This window comes from Mugil cephalus, chromosome 9 (genome assembly GCF_022458985.1).
Source record: "Mugil cephalus isolate CIBA_MC_2020 chromosome 9, CIBA_Mcephalus_1.1, whole genome shotgun sequence".
In the NCBI taxonomy this organism is placed as follows: Eukaryota; Metazoa; Chordata; class Actinopteri; order Mugiliformes; family Mugilidae; genus Mugil; species Mugil cephalus.
The window spans coordinates 21852100-21872160 of NC_061778.1; the positions used below are offsets into that span (position 1 = coordinate 21852100).

Sequence of the window (20061 nt, forward strand, 5' to 3'; positions counted from 1 at the left end):
CATAGCAATGACACTCCTTGATGGCAGTAGCCATCCCCAGCAGGATGCAGACACACAAATACGGTTTAGGAGCTACTCAAAAAAACAGCATAAGGTTCTGACCAGGTCCAAATTCATTACATCCCAAATGGATCAAGTATCTGTGGGATGATCCACAGAGGCCCCTCCCCTCAACCCATAGGACCCAAAGACCCCCACTAACAACAATCCGTTTCCAAACACCACAGGACGCCCTCAGAAGACCCATGTCCATTCTGACGAGTCCTTGTTTTCATCTATCAATACAGAAAGATATTTGATTGTACCACTCTTACTGCTCCTTTTTATGTTGATTTTATTATAAAAACATCAGTTGTCACTTAATATCCCACATAATGAAGTGAAAGCATGTTTCAGACATTTTTTTTTTTGCAAGAACCTCTTTGTATTTGGCTGTATTAATTCTCCCTTATTCTCTGTACAAATAATCCTATAGTATGATGCTTCCACCTCCATGCATGACTGTGCTGGTGTTTGCCACATTTAGTGCTTTCATTTAGATTTTTTAGCCATCCGAGTGCTGGCAAAGTTAACTTGACCCAGGCAACCATACGTTCAGAGTGACTTCCACGTAACAGCTCTACCATAAAGATTCCCTTCATGACTTGTTTTTCTCCCTTCATAAAATATATCCCATCAGTTTGGTTTGGCTCCAGCCAGATGTTTGTGGGGTTGAATTTTAAAATTTAAGAACTGCAAGATAAACAGGGCCATTCTGAACTTTTCTACTTCTTAGAACCGGAGCCACAATAGATGAAGTGAAACCAACTTGATCAAATATCTACTTTATGTTTACATGAAAGGTTTGATATTGTCTTGTCTCATTTGCAGCTGTATATATTTAGCTGTGTGCATTTCGTCTTGTTCACTGTGACCTTTTAAATGGTAAAATAAATAAAACGCTTCAATCAAACTTTGTACAAAATGACTGACATTAGACAGAGGTTTCTATTCATTTATTTCCATATATCTTTTATTTCCCATATATATTTATATATCTTAATTCTATACAGGTGTATTTCTCAACACAGTCTTTTATGGACATACATAGATCTTACATAAGCTCGAGAGGTATGAGAGAGGGAGAGAAAGAGAGAGAGTTTTTACTTTCTTCATTAGATATTTTGGCATTTAACAAGACAACAGGAGATCACATCACAGACGCACGCACACACATTTGACGTACAATATTCACGCACACGCACACCACGGCATGCACACATAAAGGGGCTGAACACCTCTGGACCACACTTGCACCGACATCCAGGCCTGTGCACACGCACAAACTGACATTCACACAAGTACTAAACACACACGCACACATCCATGGAGGGAGGAGACAGGTATTCACAGGATAGATTACACCAATACCAGACTGACTAGTAAATACATACATGTAGATATACAGTACTCGCCATATTTGAATCCCTGCTCCTACACACACTCTCAGAAAGCCACATACACACATTTTTGGTAGAAAGTAAAGAGCAGAAAGACTGATTTTCAGACACTGATAATGTTATTAGCTCTGATCCATATTTGGCTTCTATTACTGACGGTCTGACAACAGAGCGCACAATGTCACTGTGATCAAACATCAGTACTATTGTCCTGTCAGGGTTGAAGTGTGAGGAAAGACAAAATGGCAGCACTGATACATCGTAAAATAAATACATATCTGATATATTGCAGTTATAGAATGAATACACGTGGTTACTTCTGTCTGTGATTCATTTTCCACTGGATATTATAACAGTCTGTCTTTCACACAGTCACGCACATACACACTCATATCACTACCAGACAGTGCTTCACAGTGTAGGGACCTCAATGCAAATCTGCTGTTCGGCCAAGATGCCACCAAATCAACACAGGCTGACAGTCAACACAACATGACGACAACTACACATATCGATACATCTTTAGAAATATCAACACATCATATATTTGGCTTCAGTAACAGATGTAAAAGATACCTGAATTTTGCTACATATTTAAATGCATAACTTAATAGAAAACAGTGAGAGGGAAGTGGAACGTAATTATCTGGCCTTCTCTCTGTGTGCACAATTTCCAGTTTAACTGCTTGATTTATAGTCTACACAGATTGTATCATAATTTATATAAGTGTATAAAATATCAGTTACCTGAAGAAAAAGGTGATCAATAAGTGACTTTGGAATGGGGTCAGAAATATGAAGATACTGAAACCGAGTTCTGGGTTTGCAGGTGAACACCACAGAAAACTGAACCAGCACAAACCAAACCAAGTCAAACAAAGCTACTCTGCTGCAGCCTGGCGCCAACTCAATTTCTAGATCTTGATGGGTGGGAGAAGAACAAGTGTAAGAGATGGATGAAAAGAGGCAAAGGCGGTGAAAGGTAGCCCCTTGTCCTGTAGTTTTGCAGTGTGTCCAGAAGAGGGCGCTCCAGGTAGTTAGGGAGCGGTGCCTTCTTTTCGGCCTCCGTTTGGTCAGACTGCGTTGGTGACAATGAAGTCTCTGTGGTTCTCACTGGGCTCTGGAGTGATGCTCTTTAACAGACGCTGTGAAAAAAGAGAAAACGTATTTAAACACAGACTTAGATTTAAATATTTACCTGTCATGATGAACAGTTCTGCACATTTGATCAGAATATTGTCATGCCAAAGAGAATGAGAAAAAAGTGTTGCTAAAGTGCAGCAGTGTCAACAAATGTTACAAACAATACACAGTCGCCATGATTGTTCTCGTCTGTCAGCATGAGCTTCACTGCTGTCTCCTCTCACACTCATACTGTTTGTTGACTTGTGTCAGACTCATTGTGTGTCCTGGCAGTAGTGTCAATACTGGACAACAGCCAGGGTAGGTCTGTCCACCAGCCTCTTTGAAGTCCTCCTCCTCCCTTCTGTCAACTTTCACAACAGTAGTGACAGCAGTAGTGTTGAGGACGTCCTGTATTTAACCCCACAGAAGCAAGAATTAAAGATACTTGTAACGTATCAGATGTTGATTCGGTCAGGTATGATGCCTTGATGCGAAATCACTGCTGGCACCTTTAGTCTCCTTTAGTTCTTAGGCTTGGTTGGACCAGCAGATTTGGCAACGTGACAGCCTCCACATTCACCTCAGATCGTGGATGTGTGCGTGCGGTGCGCGTGCCTGTTCTAGTGGTTGTCCTGGCTTTCTTTGTGCTAATCTCTGGTCTGCTCCTTTGATCTTGATCTCAAGTCATGTGTTCACAGGAGAGGGTAGACCCTGACAGTGCATGGAAAAAATCTAGACCAGAGGCAATACCTGCTGTTGGAGACATATCAGCTAGAGAACAAAGGTCAGGAGAAAGACAGAGCAAAAAGGTGTGTGAGCGGAGAACGACGGAACTTTAGCAGAAGGACTAAAGGAAAAACAAAAGAAATGCTATACCTGTTTGAAAGTGCCCTTAGCACTAAGCAAGTGGTAAACCATGTAAGCAGGCACACAGATGAATGAAGACACCCCAATGCAGTAGCCTAGGACGGTGGTCCACGGTGGGTAGTGGTAGTCAAACAACTTGACTTCTGGTGGGAATGCCAGGAAACTGATGATAATGAACTGAGTTTAAGAAAAGGAATAAAACAGTGGTCAGATATGACAGGAATCAAGCATCAGGATAAATAAGATAAACTCTCATAAAAGCTACAAAAACAAATGATTGCTGCTTGGCCTCCTAAGTATTTGTGTGTAATGCTGACCAGCAGAAAGCAGGGGCAGATGGCTACCCAGCAGACCCTCCAGAAATAACCCGGGTAGAACCCAAGCATGTCCTGGATGTCATTACAGAAACGCTGCGTACCTAGAACACACAATCAAATATTATCAGGAGTACAGCTGCGTTTATTTCACTCATGTCTTTGATTGAAAACTTACTGTTATTGTACCACAATACCACAGTTCATTATCAATAACCCCGCTTAGTGTCAGTAGTCGTAACTCACCATAGAACCAGGAGACAGCGATGACTTCAAGCAGCACCACAGTGATGACTGCAGGGCCTGTAGCGTACTCCTCAAACAGCTTCACCACAAACGCTCCTCCCTGACACATAACACCAGGAAGCATGGAAAAGCAACTCACAAATGACTCTTATGCAACAGGTTACATCTACTAAGTCAGGGGGTGTTTAATGGATCAGAAACCCATGTTAGTCACAACCACAGTATAATGAGTTGTGGACATAAAGGGATTACTGAGCCTGCTCTAATCTGATTTCAGCTAATGGTTAACTGTAAAATTAAAGCTAATTTTGTCAACAGTGCAGGATTCCCTGCTTGTGAGTCAACAGTGCAGTTCTTACAGGAAGTAAGTTTGAGAAACTGTGGAGAACAAATACGATATTTTTAGCATGACTGAAAATACAAGTGTATTAAATACACAACATTCCTTCACTGGTGCAGAGGCAGAGCTTTTCCTCGTTTAATTATACACTGTATGTCATATGGTTGTTTAAATACTGTAACTGTAATTATATTATTATGTTAATGACAATGACACAAAGCACAACAGCTGTTATTGGTCTGAAATGCATTTCTTCGTCCACCTTCTGCCTCCTACAAACGTCTTCTCTCTTTTGTGCGTTGCAGTGATTTTAGTGAATGTACATTTATTAACTCCAACTTCGACGTGAGCCCATGTGTGTCACTGTTTGAATTACACAGAGAAACTCGACACGGCTGTTGAGCTGCCGGCTAACGTTTGGCAGCATGATTACAGAGCCACGCTGTCACCAGTGCACATGTGTATAAGCGCACACCAACCCAGGCCACCTGTGTAGGATGTGCACAGATCTGTTGCGAGTATATAAAAGAAGCTTAAGGCCTTGTGTCCACAGTAAGTAAAGGACATATCGTGCATCCTGCAGATCATCATGCAGGTTGGTTTAAGGAGAATTTTGATGATGTATCAGGGTCTTTCAGTGACACAAACTGCAGTTGCTTCATGTGCCATGGAAACTAAAGTCAGGCTAAGAAAAAGTAAACTCTTTTTGGATTTAAAGTGGGATGCTATTTCCACAACAGAGACCCCATCTGGAGAAACATTCTACTACTACTACTACTACTACTACTACTACTACTACTACTACTATTATGTTACAAATTGTTCTTTTAACTTACATATGTGAGTGTGGAAAGAGCCCCAAGGTAGCAGACACACACAAGGCCGAAGACAAACCACTCTCGTCTTTTTGCCAGGATATGAGGGAACTCATCTAGCATGGCTGTGATTACTCCCTCCAACCCTGCAAACTGGAGACAAAAGGACACATTTGAAGCGTGAGGAGATAAAGGACATGAGAAGATGAAAAATGTACAGAAAGAGGTGGAGAATAAGAAAGGGTGATGTTATGGCATCCAAGCAAACACAAAAGCATAACTGAGTCACTTGTGTGGATAATTAGTCATCCACCTGTTAAACGCTGATCAAAGCACATTCTCTTAGCTACCCCACCAGCGCTAATGAAAAAAGAATCTGGAGCCGTGCATGGTCTCATACTAAGTGTTGAGCCAGACCAACACGAATTCAAGCACAGTGACACATTTTGAAGTAATATCCTCAGTCATAAAACTGAGGAGCATAGCAACCTCAATGCTGATTCTACATTGATTATCAGTACGTGATAAGAGCCTTACGGGTCTCTCCAGCTGGCTGCCTCAGAGCAGATAAACAAAGGCTTATGGAGACAAGACCACCGCACAACAGTGATATGAAACTCCTATCACATCGCTTTCTTTGACTGTTATTTAAAATGGAACAGAGAAGACAAATAACACCCAACACCTTAACAGACAAATGAGTACAACAGACAAACACAACTCAAACAGAATAAGCCATTTGTCTATAACAAGGCAAACATGAACCCTCTGTTTCTAGGTTTGACAGAGTACACAGGGGCCGGGCACAGGTAGATTACAAATAGAGGACAGAGACTTATCACAATAGAGAGAACATTCAGCTGACTCATGCTGAAATTAGTAATCATCAAACCAACCGTGCTATCCAGGCCCAACATTATGATCATGAGGAAGAAGATGATGGCAAAGAAAGTTGCAGCGGGCATGTTTGCTATGGCCTCAGCATAGATGATGAACAACAAACTGGGACCTGTAGAGAAAAGTGAGAGGCAGAGACAGTCAAGTTCAATTTATCCCGTATCTTTTGTCAACCCTTAAACAGCAGTCAAGCCAGGAACTAAACATGTAGGATGAAGGTGCTTCTTTCAACAGTCTGGGACCTAAAGAAGTTTTCAGACACCCAATGCATTTGTGAAATATTGCCTTACAAATCACTCTTAGGGCTTCAAGTACAATTTTTTTTAATACAGTCACAAACAAAATACCATTAAAAACTTAAAAGTGATCGGTTCCATAAAAAAACACAAGACATTTTGACTATTGGGTCATTTTGGTGCCAGTGATCTTCTGATGAAGGCCCTGCTTTTTATTAAATGACACATTTTTGTAGCCAGTACATTTGAAAGTTCTTCAGAGACAAAAATGGTTAAAACAAGGAACCTAATGCAGGAAACATGTTTGAAGAGAGGGAGTGCAGATGAAGTCTTTCAGCAGTTGGATCCACTCTGCAGAAATACAGAGGAACCAACAGCTTGGAAGACAAACCAAGATCTGGACGTCCAAAGGTTTCTTCAGCGAGAAATGACTGCATCCTGATCTGCATGTGCAGGGAAAACCGTCAAATGACATCACAGGAGCTCCAACAGAAGTGGTTAAACCAAACTGGTGTCCACTGTTCCACCTGCGCTGTACGTGGTCGAATTTTAAAATCATGGCCTAATCAAGGCTGTCAAGAAGCTCCTGATCAACGAGAGACGGAGGTTAGCCCGGCGTCGTTGGGCCCAAGCACTAAAGAACTGGACAGTCAGGAAACGGAAGAAGATTCTGTGGTCAGATGAGTCCAGATTCCAGCTTAATCTTCATCCTGCTAATGTGAGGGTCTGCAGAAGGCCAGGCCAAGCAGCAAGAATGGGACCACTCACGCTCAACAAGGCTGGTGGGAACATGCCAACCAGAATTAGAGCTCTACTGCGTGTTAATGGCAGGAGTACTAAATATTAGTTTGATGATGTGATGGTTGCTTTATTTTTTTTTTGTTTTGAACACATTCTCTGTTATTTGTTGACTTTGATACTGATAATTTTGAGAACTGACATGTTGAAACTGTCAAGAATTTAGTAAACAATAAACAAAATAAATATAATTTGTATTTGTTTGTGTCTGTCTAATGTAGCCACATCTTTCATGCTAATGTTTGAGACTGCGTGAAAGTTTAAGGGCGTCTGAAAACTTTTTTCCACCACTGTACGTGATGTCAAAATGTCCACCAACAAATACATTCACCAACCTTTAGTAACATTTTCCTGTGATGAATAAATTTCCAAAAAGTTGAGTTGGATAAAGAATGTATGTGACAGTGTGGGTGTGGTGTCTCACCTGCATCCTTAGCCACAGCGTCCACATTCTGTTGCCTCATCTCAGCCATGTACCCCAGCACGGTAAAGATAACAAAGCCAGACAGGAAGCTAGTCAGACAGTTCACGGAGCTGGTGACCAACGCATCTCTGATAAAGAAAAGGTTTGAGGGGTAAGGAAGATGACAAAGTTAGGCAAGTTATCAGCCTAGTCTGCAAAAATCTTTAGACTTATTAGACTACGTAATGTTTCCCCAACATACATGCGTGTTCTTACTTGTAGCAGTTGTTGTGAAAGGGATTATAGCTGGCAAAGGCGAGGAGCACGCCGAACCCCGGACCCAGAGAGAAGAAGATCTGAGCTGCAGCATCAATCCACACCTTAGATATTGTGATCAATGAAGAAACGTGGATTTAAATGGTATTGAGAAAAAAAAAACAGACTGTAAGACAGTAAAAAAAGAGAGGGATAAGACTGCCTTGTTACACTGAACCAACAGACTTACCGTAGTGGTAAGCAGTTTCTCCCAATCAGGTTTGAGATAGAAAACAACACCCCTCCAAGCCCCCGGCAGAGTGGCCCCACGAATGAGCAAGACGAAGAGGACCAGGTAGGGAAAGGTAGCAGTCACCCACACTACCTAATACAGGACGGAAATAAACAAACAGTCTGTGTTATTTTAAATACATATTTTAGATCTTTTTTTTTATTAACTGTAGCCACTGTAATTGGATCTACTTTGGGAATTTATCAAGGCGCTGTGTGTGGACATGTACAGACAACTCCTAATAGTTTTGGATGTTTTTCTGCATGTCATAATGACAACACAAACACACTGCAGGTATGAAACAGGTGAAAAAAAAAGAGGGCCAGAAAGCTTACCAGCCTGAAAAAGCATTTTTAAAAATGTATTTCTGATAAAACTGTCAGCACAGTCAGCAGTCTCGTGCGCTGACAGTTAAAAGAGCTTCAGTTGAGCACTGAATCAAACCCATAACTAACACTTTCAGGACAATGATGAACAGCAGCTGAAGTACTATTTGTACAACTTGAGGCATTGGTTGGCTTATCTTTTAATGGTTTCTCCGTCTTCTTTTCACATATTTAAGAACTGCACGTCATTAATCTTGTGATTGTTGAGAGTTGCACCATAAAACATTAAACATCAGGAGCACTTTCCTAACCAACTTTTACTTCACTAGATGATGAATGATAATGAGGGTGAGGAGATGACAGGAGAACCGCTGCTCCATTCTCCGCATCTACATCTCTATCCATCAATCCATCCGTGCGCTCTAACTGACAGGTCAGCCATGCAGGCGCCCCCTTAGTTACCTTTCCAGACGTCTTGACTCCCTTCCAGATACTGAAGTAGACGATGGTGAAGATGAAGAGCAGACAGAGGGCCAGCTGCCAGCTGACAGAGCCCAGCTGGTGCAGACCTGGGGAATGATGAACCTGTAACACCTGACGACTGGAGAGGGGAGTCAAGAAAAAGGGGGTATTTGGGTGGAGAGTTATGCAACGAGGGCAGAAGAAGGAATCGACAGGTCAAGGAGAGGAGATTGGGGACATTGAAAACAAAGGAGGTATAAGAGCGGAGGACGTATAACAAAGAGGAGAATATGGAGAGTAATATGTGACGGAAAAGATAAGACAAAATACAAAGAATTGGTAAGAAGGGATGATGGAGCATTGAGGAAATGGAAGGAAGCATGGGAGGAAGTAGATGTGATATCAAAAGGAACAAGAAGAAAATAGAGCAGGGTGTCAGAAACAGTGATAACCAGGCATGAAGTAAGAGTATTAGAATATATATACGCTCAATGTTGTGCAGCATACACAAGCAGTAATGGAAGTTCACGTGAGGTCATGCATAAGACAGGTCTTGGCAGAGTTTATTGTAAATTTATGTCGACGAGCCAAAGTTTAAGAAAAAGGAATTACAGGGGAAAGGGAGTCTGAAATGAACAGTAAGGTTAACATCTGGTCATAGGTTAAGCACACAGAGCTCAGATAAAACACAGACGGGATTTACACTGAAAACAGGAAGTACTGGCGCCAGGCTGAGACGTGGAATTTGTTACTTTTAAACGTGTATGAGGAAAAGTCAACTGTGGATAAACCCTGACTCTGTCGCAGTGGACGGTGGAGTGAGCAGCTGATAAGGCCAGAAGAGTGGAGAGACCCAAATAGCCAAATGTAATATAAGACATTATTCCGGATGAAGAAAAAATAAATAAACTGATGACATTGGCTGAGTTAAGCACTGGGACTGCAGCATAATAAAGATTGGCTCACAGTTAGAATATTAAAAATGTATTTATTTACGATCAATAATTTGTAATAAGTAATGAAACAAATATACTTTAAATGTTTCTCAATACTATTTTTAGATAGTTAATCAGAACTGACAACTTCCAAACTATTTAGTTTCGCAAAAAAAACATACTAATTTTGTAAATACACAGCATGCGAAGTTATTTGATTGACCCTTTAATATCTGGATGTCTGTCAAATGAATACCTTTATTATATAACAAAACTGTCTTTGATGCTGTTTAAACAAACATTTTACTGAAACAATACTACAGCTTTCATGGATGTTTCCTTTGTTACTTCTGTATCACTCCTGTAGATCAGTAACTCTAATTCTCAAATGCTAACACTTCCTTTACAACCACAGGATCTTGGAAAAAAAAGCTGCTGGCAAATCAGTCTTGGCTCTGAAAACCCAAATACAACCTGTAATAGTTCTCTAGAAGTCGTCCTCCCTACTTTGCCTGCCATCTCCCTCCTGTGCCTATGCCTCTGCATCTGACTTACATGCACTTACGTATAGAATTCCTCAGCCGGGGACGTAGAGTTGTTGGACCAAGACACGTTGTGGTCAGAGGACATGTAGCGGTTACAGTTGGCTGTGTTCCAGCTGTTGGTGCAGGTCGTCCAGGGAAGCGTGGGCCGAAATGACGATAGCAGGTAGTACAAGGCCCAGGCCATGATGGTGTTGTAGTAGAACGCTATGTAAAGGGCTATGATGCAGATGGCAAAGCCTATCCCTGGGGAAAATACATTAAAAAAAAAAAGTTAAATATTAATAATCTCTATTTTATTCTTAAAAATCCAGAATATAATTCTTGCTGGCTGCTGCCAAGATCTTTCAGAGACATCAGTGGTGTTTGCAAGCTAATTCAAGTTCCTACTGAGTAAATGGGTGACATTTCCAAACAACAACAATTTACATACTATCAAATTTCTCAGCATCTGGCATTTGGCATGGAAATGTGACAATTTCCATAACAGAGAGTCAGTGCGTCCCACTAGATGTAAAAGAAACTAGGGATGCTCTTCAAGTGAGCTGCAGTACACTGAGGGGGCACGGAGGTTAAATGAGCTGCCTCTGAGACTCTGATGGCTCCGCACCGTCGTTCCGTCTTTTTTTGTGTCTCGCTGCCAGTGTTCTTCTTTTTGACCACCACTGCTCTTTCTGTTCTGCTTTTTGGCCGCGCACCGTTACCTTTGAAGATGGGGCAGATGTGCTTCCAGATGGAGATGCAGCCGCTGCGGTGGAACTGTCCGAGAGCCAGCTCCATGTAGAAGAGAGGCACACCTCCGAACACTGCCATCAACAGGTAGGGCAGCAAAAAGGCACCTGAACGGACAAAAGTTTGAGAAGGAAACACGGAGGTTCAGACGAATAGGGGAGGAGAGGAAAAACTGTACGAGTAGATTTAAGGAAGTGGAAAATAAAAAGAGTTATGGAAAAACAGTAAAAGCCAATTACACTCATGAGAACAGCTAATCGTTCTCACACAGTCTGTAATCTCAGTAGTCCACTAAATAACACACAATTGACAGAAAACCATTTAGGAACACTCTATAAAAATCATTAATACTCTAGTAGCCTTTCTCATTTGAACGCAGCACATTCAAAATCAACATGCCATGTTTTCCTAGTTTCACGTTACTCTGTTGAAACACACGTCATTTTACTAAAACAGATATATTATAACCTCTTTTATGTTGGCTTTGTTATTGCTAAGTCAGGAAAAGTAATAAAAAGAGCATTAAAGGCTGAACCCTGACGAAGAGTAGCAGGACGGCAGCCAGATCTTTGGACTGTCCGGCTTAACGTGCAGAGTTTGATAACACATCTTTCTCTTTTTTCTTCCTATCTGATTAAAAACTTATTTCATGTGCATGTGTGCATTTGTGTATGTAGACGGGACGGTGTGCACATGCGTGCTTGTGCCTCTTTGTGACATGAAAGCAAAGATAAGGGTTGATTGAGCAGCTGCCTAGGAGACAGGTTATTAAGCAAGGAGAAAGAGACTGAAGGCGTTCTCATAAAAACCACAATTAATACTGTTGCCTCTATCAAGTGTCTCCCAGTCTCCATCTCTACCTCGCTCCATGAGACACACACACACACACACACAGAACACAGGAAATTGCAAAGATTTTATTATTGCAAATTCAATAAAAAGGGAGGCCCTGTTTGCTGCTAGGTGAGGATTGTCTAGTAACAGAGCACAGCAGACCACACGGACTTTGTGAAGACATACACCAAATTTTGCACTGTAGAGTGATTTGAATCACGTCCATCCATAAACACTTTTATCTGTAACATTCCTTGTAGATCTGAGCATTTTGTATTGAAACATTTGTTTTCCCAGAAATTTTGGAGTTCCACTAAAGTTACACGGCCCTGAACTGATGAAGCACACGATGAACCATCAAAGGGACTATTCTTCTCCTAATCCTTGAAATCCTATTTGTCTAACATGGGATCTCACATCCCCACTCAAGCTCCCTCCTTATCTCCCTCTCCCCCTTTCACACCTTCCACCCCTATAAACATCTTTCGCTTCCTCACCTCCTCCATTTTGGTAGCAGATGTACGGGAAGCGCCAGACATTTCCTAGGTCCACGGCGTAGCCGATCACAGACAGCAAGAAGTCCATCTTCTTGCTCCAAGTCTCTCTGGGCCGATCCAAGCTGGTCTGTTGGACCACCAGAGTCCTGAGGCCTCCCAGTGGCACCGTGGACCCGGCGCCACCTCCGGGCGCAGACGCTGTACCCATCGCGCAAGCTGCAGTTCCCGGTCCCTCCCTGGGGCTCTGAGGGGTGGACGTCGTGAAGCCATTGGACACCCGTTGGCCGGAGGTCAGGCTCTTGGGTCCTCTGTCGGCGAGACCATCGGCCACCATCAGTCTACCATTTTCCTGCTGCGTGCCCTCCTCTTCTTCCCCCACCTCGTCTCTCTCTTTATCCCCCTCTCCTTCATTCTGCCCTTTGTCCATCGTCGGCACGCTCGTCATCATCAAATCTTTTGTCTCCATTGGGCCGTATGGATGTTAGTGTTGGCAAGGCGGTTAGGGGTGGAGAGAGGTTCTCAGTGACGACGAAGGGAATGTGGTGTTGCTGTCTGATATGGTGCCCATTAGGGGAACAGAGGGGTTAGGAGAATAAGTGTTTGGTACAGTGAGAGCGTCTGACAAAGTGAACCAAGAATGACCTTCTCGGGCAGGTAAAGGAGACGGGGAACAGGAGAGCAGAGCAAAAAAAAAAAAAAGAAAGGGGCCACAATGAGGGGCAGCGTGTGTGTGGGAGAGGAATGAAATGCGTCCCAGTCTGTTTTCCAAGAGGGAATAATAGCAGGCTGATAGGACAGACAGAGGGGGGTATACGAGAGAGGAGATGTGTTTGAACAGGATGTGGCGAGCAGAAAAGTTACAAGAATCTTGGACCTTCTCCACAAACAGCTCGTCCCATGAGAGAGTCAGCGATAGGGCAAACTGAAACACACACAGGGAAAACAGATAAGTCACAGGATAAGTCACAGGAAAGGAGTTAATCCATTTTTAATTGCATTTCAGTAAACTTATATAAATCATATATAATGAGCCTTTCCACATAGTCGACTCAATAATGAGAAAGAAAACAGTCTGAAATAAAGGTTTAGGGCTTACACGCTTCATCTGCAGTTTTATTAGGAATAAAAAGGTAAATCCTAAGAACACTACAGATTGAGAGGATTGTGCTGAGACATGTCCATCTGTTTACTGAAGCCTTTTCTAATTATACGCTATCAATTGCACAACCTGTTTTGGTACTTATCTGATCATAGCTGTATAATGAAATGCATAATTGGCAACACTTTCGACAAAAGAAAACAAGAAAGGAAAATTTAAAAAAATAAGACTGTGTGAAAAAGAACGGCCACTGCAAACAACAGGTTGGTTCTCGGTTGCTCTGTTTTGGACTGAAACACGGTGATTCACACAAAAAATTAGACTCTGACGACAAAAAGTATTAGGAATTTTGGAAAACAGGGCTGTTTTTTTTTTTTTTTAAAGAAATTAAATTACATAATAAACTAAACTGAATTCAAGCACAGGACCAAAATACAAAACAATTATAAAGTGCGCGTCAAACTTCAGGTTGCTCTGCAGACGTGTTATGATCCGTTCTCATTCAGTCAGTGAATAGGACATAAAATGAAAACATTTCCGTTTCTTTTACACTTATTCACCAAACTTCTGTCACATGAGTAGCGGATCAAACTAAGAGAATTATTTAAAAATAGATCAGAGTATTTATAGCGTCAGCTCAATTAGTCGTGAGTGTCTGAAGGAAAGAAGGCTCAATTTATGCGAAATGTCATTACCTTAATGAAGAACCGGTGTCCAGCATTTTATGTGGCACGACATTCGCTCCACTCTGACATCTGACTACTACGTGTATCTGGACTTCAGCGCTAACTCTACATTCAACTCACATTTCTGATGAAAGTAACTCATTTCTACTTCATAATTTTAATCTGTGCGCTCGTTGAAAGTTTTTAGATACAAATCTGACAATTATTAATTAACAATAAAAATAATAAGTTAAGGTCACCTGAGACGTACGTATTAAATTAAGCGTCTGTTCATTTTAATATTTTAAAAGCTCTCTTCTAGGCTCAAAAGTATTCAGACTCACAAATATACAAAAAACGTTCAGCATATTAAGTTTAACCATCTCAAAACAGTCACGTAAAACAATAAACTATATTTGACCTGCGTGTGCAAAGTTAATTACCAGAAGAAAGAAAACGTATAAAGACGCGACAAACATAATTCAAATACAGTTTAAAATATATTATTTTCACGCTAACTATAAAATCATACTGTGGTAATAACTTTAAATTCTTTAGCGACTGCAAGATATTGAAAAGTATTTTAGCACATTTATAATTTCCATCTTACTCACTATCACTAAATGATATTTAACAAAGATAGAGAAAGTAAAGTAAAATCAATTTTACTGCAACAACAGACTGAAATAATATGAGCTATATACAGATGAGGTAATTCAACAAAATAACGATGACACAAAGCTTCAACTTCAGACAAATCATTAGTCAATTTACACTTCTAGTGTTGAGGTAAACACATTAAAACAAAATGCTGAGTTGCAGACACCGGTAATGTTTTATCCCCACTCCCATATATACGTTACCTGTAGAGATGGTAAAAGACGACGAGAAAAACCTGTGGAGCCTAACACAAAACACACAGAGCCTCAACAACTTCTACCCAAAACTTAAAGAATCCTGTGGTGTGGCAGAAACTTGCCAGAGAAACAGCGTGCACTAGCACATCAGGACACAGTGTTTGCCCATTGAGCTCTCAGATCTCTCTCATTTCTCTCTCTCTCTCTCTCTCTCTCTCTCCCTCCCTCCCCCTCCCTCCCTCGCTGTCCCTCTCTCACTGACTTGTAATCACACACACAGGCTTCACACACATGCGTGTTCAGAGACGCACAGCCGTGCAGACGTATGCACAGATGGATGCATGGATGCATGCATTCAGAGGGAAGATAATGAAGAAACATTATGCAAGTACAGACCTGAAACATTACTGCATCGAATTTGCTTTGATCTAACACAAACAGAGCGAACAAACTGTGGCACTGCTCTGACACAATATGGTCATTGCAAAACTGTCATTAAAGAACACACGCACAGTCACACACTGCAGACAGGGGAAGTCCTCTCCCAGAGCTGTTGTTTTTATAATGTGTCGGTGCCGCTTGCCACTGTCTTGTGGCCACGTACACACACACACACACACACACACACACACACTGTCAAACACTGGTAAAGTTCTGCTATGCAGGAGTCCTTACATTCCTGCTTTTACCTACCTTTCGTTTCTCCGTTGCTCTCATCTTTGAACATATGATCTCCTCTTCTTTAAACTTGTTCATGCACATCTGCTCTAAAGAGATTAGGCTTTTTGATGCGTTTACACCTGCTGACCATATGTTTTGATGTGCTTATATGGACTCTCTGGCAAATACATTGTTTAATCAATTAACGAGCTGTACTCTACATGTTACCTTGGAAAAATCTGTTTTCTATTGGGAGGCCAAGTTTTTGAGCTCCTGATTCATCATGCTTACTATACTTGGTGCAAGGCTGTGGGAGGACTGACTCGTTTTCTGTAACTTTACTCCTCCAGGTTGTTGCTGCAATTTTAACCTGTTTGCCTCCTTGAGCAACTGTTCAAAAGACCTGAATATGTCTCTTCGCAATCCTACTTTAATACAAATCAATCAAATAAAACACACCGTACAAATATCAAGTAATGACACTCATTCTTTAATGGGTGCCTATGAATAATTTAGAGCAAACTGTATGATTTTATTACAGATCAAGGTGTAATCAGCATTTCAGTGTTTCACTGAGTAGCACTAACTTGGCTGGTTTAGTTTCCAGTCTAAAAGCAGGGCCCCCTATGTGTCCCAAAATAAATCTGAGGGGTTGCTGGATGATTAATGGTGGAGAAAAGAAGAAAAAACAAAGTTCCAATACGCAAATTTATATTCAGCTTTGCCATTTTGTGAAGTATTGCTTATATTATCTTTTCGGGGCCTCAGTTATTTAAATGAAACCATCTGAGAAGTTTCGAGCGGGAGACATCTGAGACAAGAAGGGGTCCAGTTCGACACTTGCTTTTTTGAAGGAGTCAAAAGGAAAAGAAATGACTGGTTTAAGCTTTTTTCCTTTCATGTAGGAAGAATTACCAGGATAACAGCTGTTCAATAAACGTTCAATATTTCTATCCAGAAGACATTGGTGTAGATATAAAATGCACCATCAATTAGAAATACTCTAACACTGAAATGTAGTTAAATGACATCAGGTTTCATAATGAAATCTAACTTTTCTGTAAACCACCTCATGACACTGGTTCTTCTGAAAACCCAGAGGGTTCCCACTCAGTGAATCTCCTCCTGTCAAACAGCTAATAAAGCTTTGGGTTGTGAGTCAGCTTTTTAAGCTTCCTATTTTTAAACAAACGCTACATTGCAATCTGTAGACATGGTTGGTTATAAGGGCTTTCCTAAATAATGTTGGAGTCTTGGCAGTTATGGACTTTGAGAACTATTCGTGGTCATTCTGTCTTTATTCTTAGCAAAAGTCTTAATGCTGGCAAAAAATGTCAAACATGAAAAACTGTGTTTGATCTATGTGAACAACCTGGCTGTACACTTATTTGAGATTACGGGTTAAAATCTATAACGCATTAACAAAAAGATTTGTTTGAATACATAACGAGAACTTTGCTGTCTTACTTGTGTGATTTTAACAGTTTTTCAGCGAAGCTTAGTCAGAACGCGATCGTTTCTGAAAACGAAAACATACGCACGGATGCCAAGATCTGACAAAATCATTTCTCCTAATTACTGAAATCCTCGTTTGTCTCTGCAGGATTCCTGCTGTTATCCACAAGTACGGGCTATAGTTTATCATGCCACCTGACATTATGCCAACTTGAGCCCAGGCTAATTGAAAAATAAACAGTGCAGCCAGACGTGGGAGGAGAAAACCGTTTAGTGTATTAGTTGTTAGCCTCAAAGCCTACATTTCCACCACATGTGCACACACAGCACTTGACTAGCCAGTAGAACTTGTAGCACATTAAGAGGAAACTACTCCCTGGAGAAAAGAAAAACACTTTTAAATATTGAGATTGATGGGGCCCCTGATAAGTAGCCATGCAAACATGTTTTAAGTGGCATAAGACACGCACAGCAAAATGTCACAAAGTGGAGATTTATTTCAACTGACGGTGTAGAAGTTACATGAGTAGTTGGGGAATGTGGGAAATGTTAATGTGGCATTATGAGATTATGGCTTTTGGCTTCTACCACCGCTGTGACAAATCTGCCTGTTTGTTTGGTCACAAACCCACTCTGACTGTAAACACAGCCATGTTATCGTAGACAGGCTCAAATATGTGTGGTCATGCAAGCAAAGGACTTTCTCCATCGTGCACAACTTTTACTATACTTGTTTTATAGTTACTGCGTAATGTAGGAGTACTTCATTATTCCAGCAGACCAGAGCCTCACAGCTTCAGCAGCTTCGACCGCCTGCCTTGATACATGTCAGCTCGATGCTGTCATTTGTCGTCATCAGTCCCCCTGTTATTTGCCAGGACGTCACTGATACATATTGCCTCATTCTTGTCTGCACCTTCAACCCCCTCGGCAATTGAGCTTAGACATAGCAGACATTGCAATCCGAATCATCCAATAAGTCTACAAGTAGTAATCTGGAGAGATGTGGCATTAAGCAGAATACATCACCCGCAGGCACAGTGGAGACTTGTATAATCACTGAGCATTTTGGATTGTAAGATTTTGTCAAAGGCCTGTTTTGTTGATACCTTCTTAAAAGTCAAATGGTGCGAAATAAATAATGTGTTACCAACTTAGAACTGCAGGAATGTTTTAACAGTGTACACTTGTCCACAAAGGTTACACTTATTGGTTACCTGTTAACATATCTTAAACAAATGATGCGAAAATCCATTATTTTGTTTTATCTGACAGACCTAGAATCAATTTTCTTCCTTCCTTTCTTTGTCTGCGTCTTCAGTGTGAATTACAGACCGAAGGCAAAATGCCCAACAAAGCTGCTGCAGACACAAGGCTCTAATTCTTCACAGGCCACCACTGCTACCCGCCGAAACAACAGTGTGCCAGCGCAACTTATGAAGGTTGACCTACTACTTAAAACTCGAGTCAACTTCACAACAGTGATGTGCCCTCGCTAAGACTAAAGACAGCCATCATGGCATCCAAAACACAACACACAGCTCTTGCTCTTGACAGAAAATGTAGCAGAATAATTAATGTTAAAAAAAATAAGCCGAGCAGCCTAAGGCACAAACACAAACAATAAAAACTACCACAAGGCAAGTTATATTATAGTTATTTGGTGTCAGATGCTGAAATACATTTCAGTTTATGCTGAAGAAGTGAATGACTTTGCAGCCAGAATCTGACTCTTAGATAGGGCTGATATTACACACAGCATCTCTGACATGTTGCAGTGGAAAGATATTTTCCAGGTTGCCTTGAGTCGTAAACATTCCTAGTAATTACTCGAGACATGATTATCACAGTCCGGCTTATGCAGTGTGAATACTGTTGTACTTTTGATAGGGCAACAGAAGCCTTCACAGGAGATTTCTGCACTGAAAACGTTGAAGTATACTTCTGAGATTTGATTTAAAAAGTGGCAGAGACATGACTGGTGTGAATTATTTGAGGATTTCCACAAAATTCAATGGCTTGTTCAAATGAACAGTGAGAGCTGACCTGCTCAGCAGTACCAGGTAATAGTTTTCAAAAGGTTACTGCACAATCACACAGTTCTTCAGCCAGTGCTATTGAGAGCATAAGAGTGCAAGTTATTTTTTTATATACATATATATTTGTCCAGCACACATGTATTGAAATTAAATAGCAAAACTCGATGTTTTAAAATTTGTTAGAAATCTGACAGATTACAAAAAAATGAGTAACTACCACAGAAAAACAACTCATCGCGTACATTCATCCTATACTGAAGTCTTTAACTCAGGCACTACATACAATATGTACAACTTTCTGATACAAAACATACGGCCACGAATATAAATCTGTAACTGCAAACTAATTACTAAATTGTAATTATAAACGATGAACGCGGCAGTCCAGGCAGGGTGGTCCTACCTTGGTATTTTTAGCAGGACAGTCTGTGTTGTCAGTGGAGAGTCTGGTCATCTACAGCCCAAGGCGTCGCGTATCAACCCTGACTGCACCCGATCACGCAAATCACACATGCCCGGGCTTACGGAGGGCCGTATTCTGCTCCGCCGGGCTTAAGACACAAAGACACACACTCAAGCATGCATGCACCCACTCACACGCGGACTCTCATCCAAACACACACACACACGCTGAGCCTCAGAAAAGGATCCTTGCCCCTAATCCAAAGCTCCCTGATGCATATTCATAAGACGGCCAAAGAGGAGCATGAGCAGGACACGTATACATAAATTTACAAAAGTTACAAAATGTGGAAAATCTCAAGATGGAACGCCGACATCGTGACGAGAGCGCGTGTGTGTGTGTGAGGGAGACAGATTATCCCAGTCCCAGGGTGTCCGTGCCCCAGTCTAACTAACCCATTTACAGCCACCTGCAACCTATCATGCCAAGAGGCAGCGTGCCAGGTACAGTAGTGCAGCCAGTCTACGT

The 20061-nt window shown here is 41.3% G+C and overlaps 1 protein-coding gene across 2 annotated transcripts; it reads right to left on the bottom strand.

The window, feature by feature from the left end:
• Positions 1-980: 980 nt before the first annotated feature.
• slc6a4a (solute carrier family 6 member 4a) lies at positions 981-19750 on the bottom strand. Of its 2 annotated transcripts, none has more exons than XM_047594979.1 (14): positions 19534-19750; positions 12356-13277; positions 10997-11131; positions 10316-10538; positions 8816-8954; positions 7986-8120; positions 7757-7860; positions 7502-7629; positions 6043-6155; positions 5168-5299; positions 3992-4091; positions 3749-3849; positions 3441-3608; positions 981-2584 (listed from the first exon to the last, which is right to left on the bottom strand). In XM_047594979.1, exons 2-14 carry the CDS (start codon positions 12819-12821, stop codon positions 2513-2515), a joined length of 2016 nt encoding a protein of 671 aa, XP_047450935.1. In that variant the 5' UTR covers positions 12822-13277; positions 19534-19750; the 3' UTR covers positions 981-2512. The 2 variants fall into 2 exon arrangements, with proteins under 2 accessions (XP_047450935.1, XP_047450934.1); XM_047594978.1 differs by lacking the exon at positions 19534-19750 and adding an exon at positions 14983-15145.
• Between the last annotated feature and the right edge of the window lie 311 nt (positions 19751-20061).

What these genes read in the sequence shown, in the direction of transcription:
- slc6a4a (XM_047594979.1), bottom strand. Translation starts at nt 12,821, where the DNA reads ATGGAGACAAAAGATTTGATGATGACGAGCGTGCCGACGATGGACAAA. An exon ending in CATCTGCCCCATCTTCAAAG is followed by an intron (nt 10,539 to 10,996) that starts GTAACGGTGCGC and finishes TATTTTCCCCAG; the next exon opens with GGATAGGCTTTGCCATCTGC. An exon ending in CTAAGGGCACTTTCAAACAG is followed by an intron (nt 2,585 to 3,440) that starts GTATAGCATTTC and finishes CTTTTTTCACAG; the next exon opens with CGTCTGTTAAAGAGCATCAC.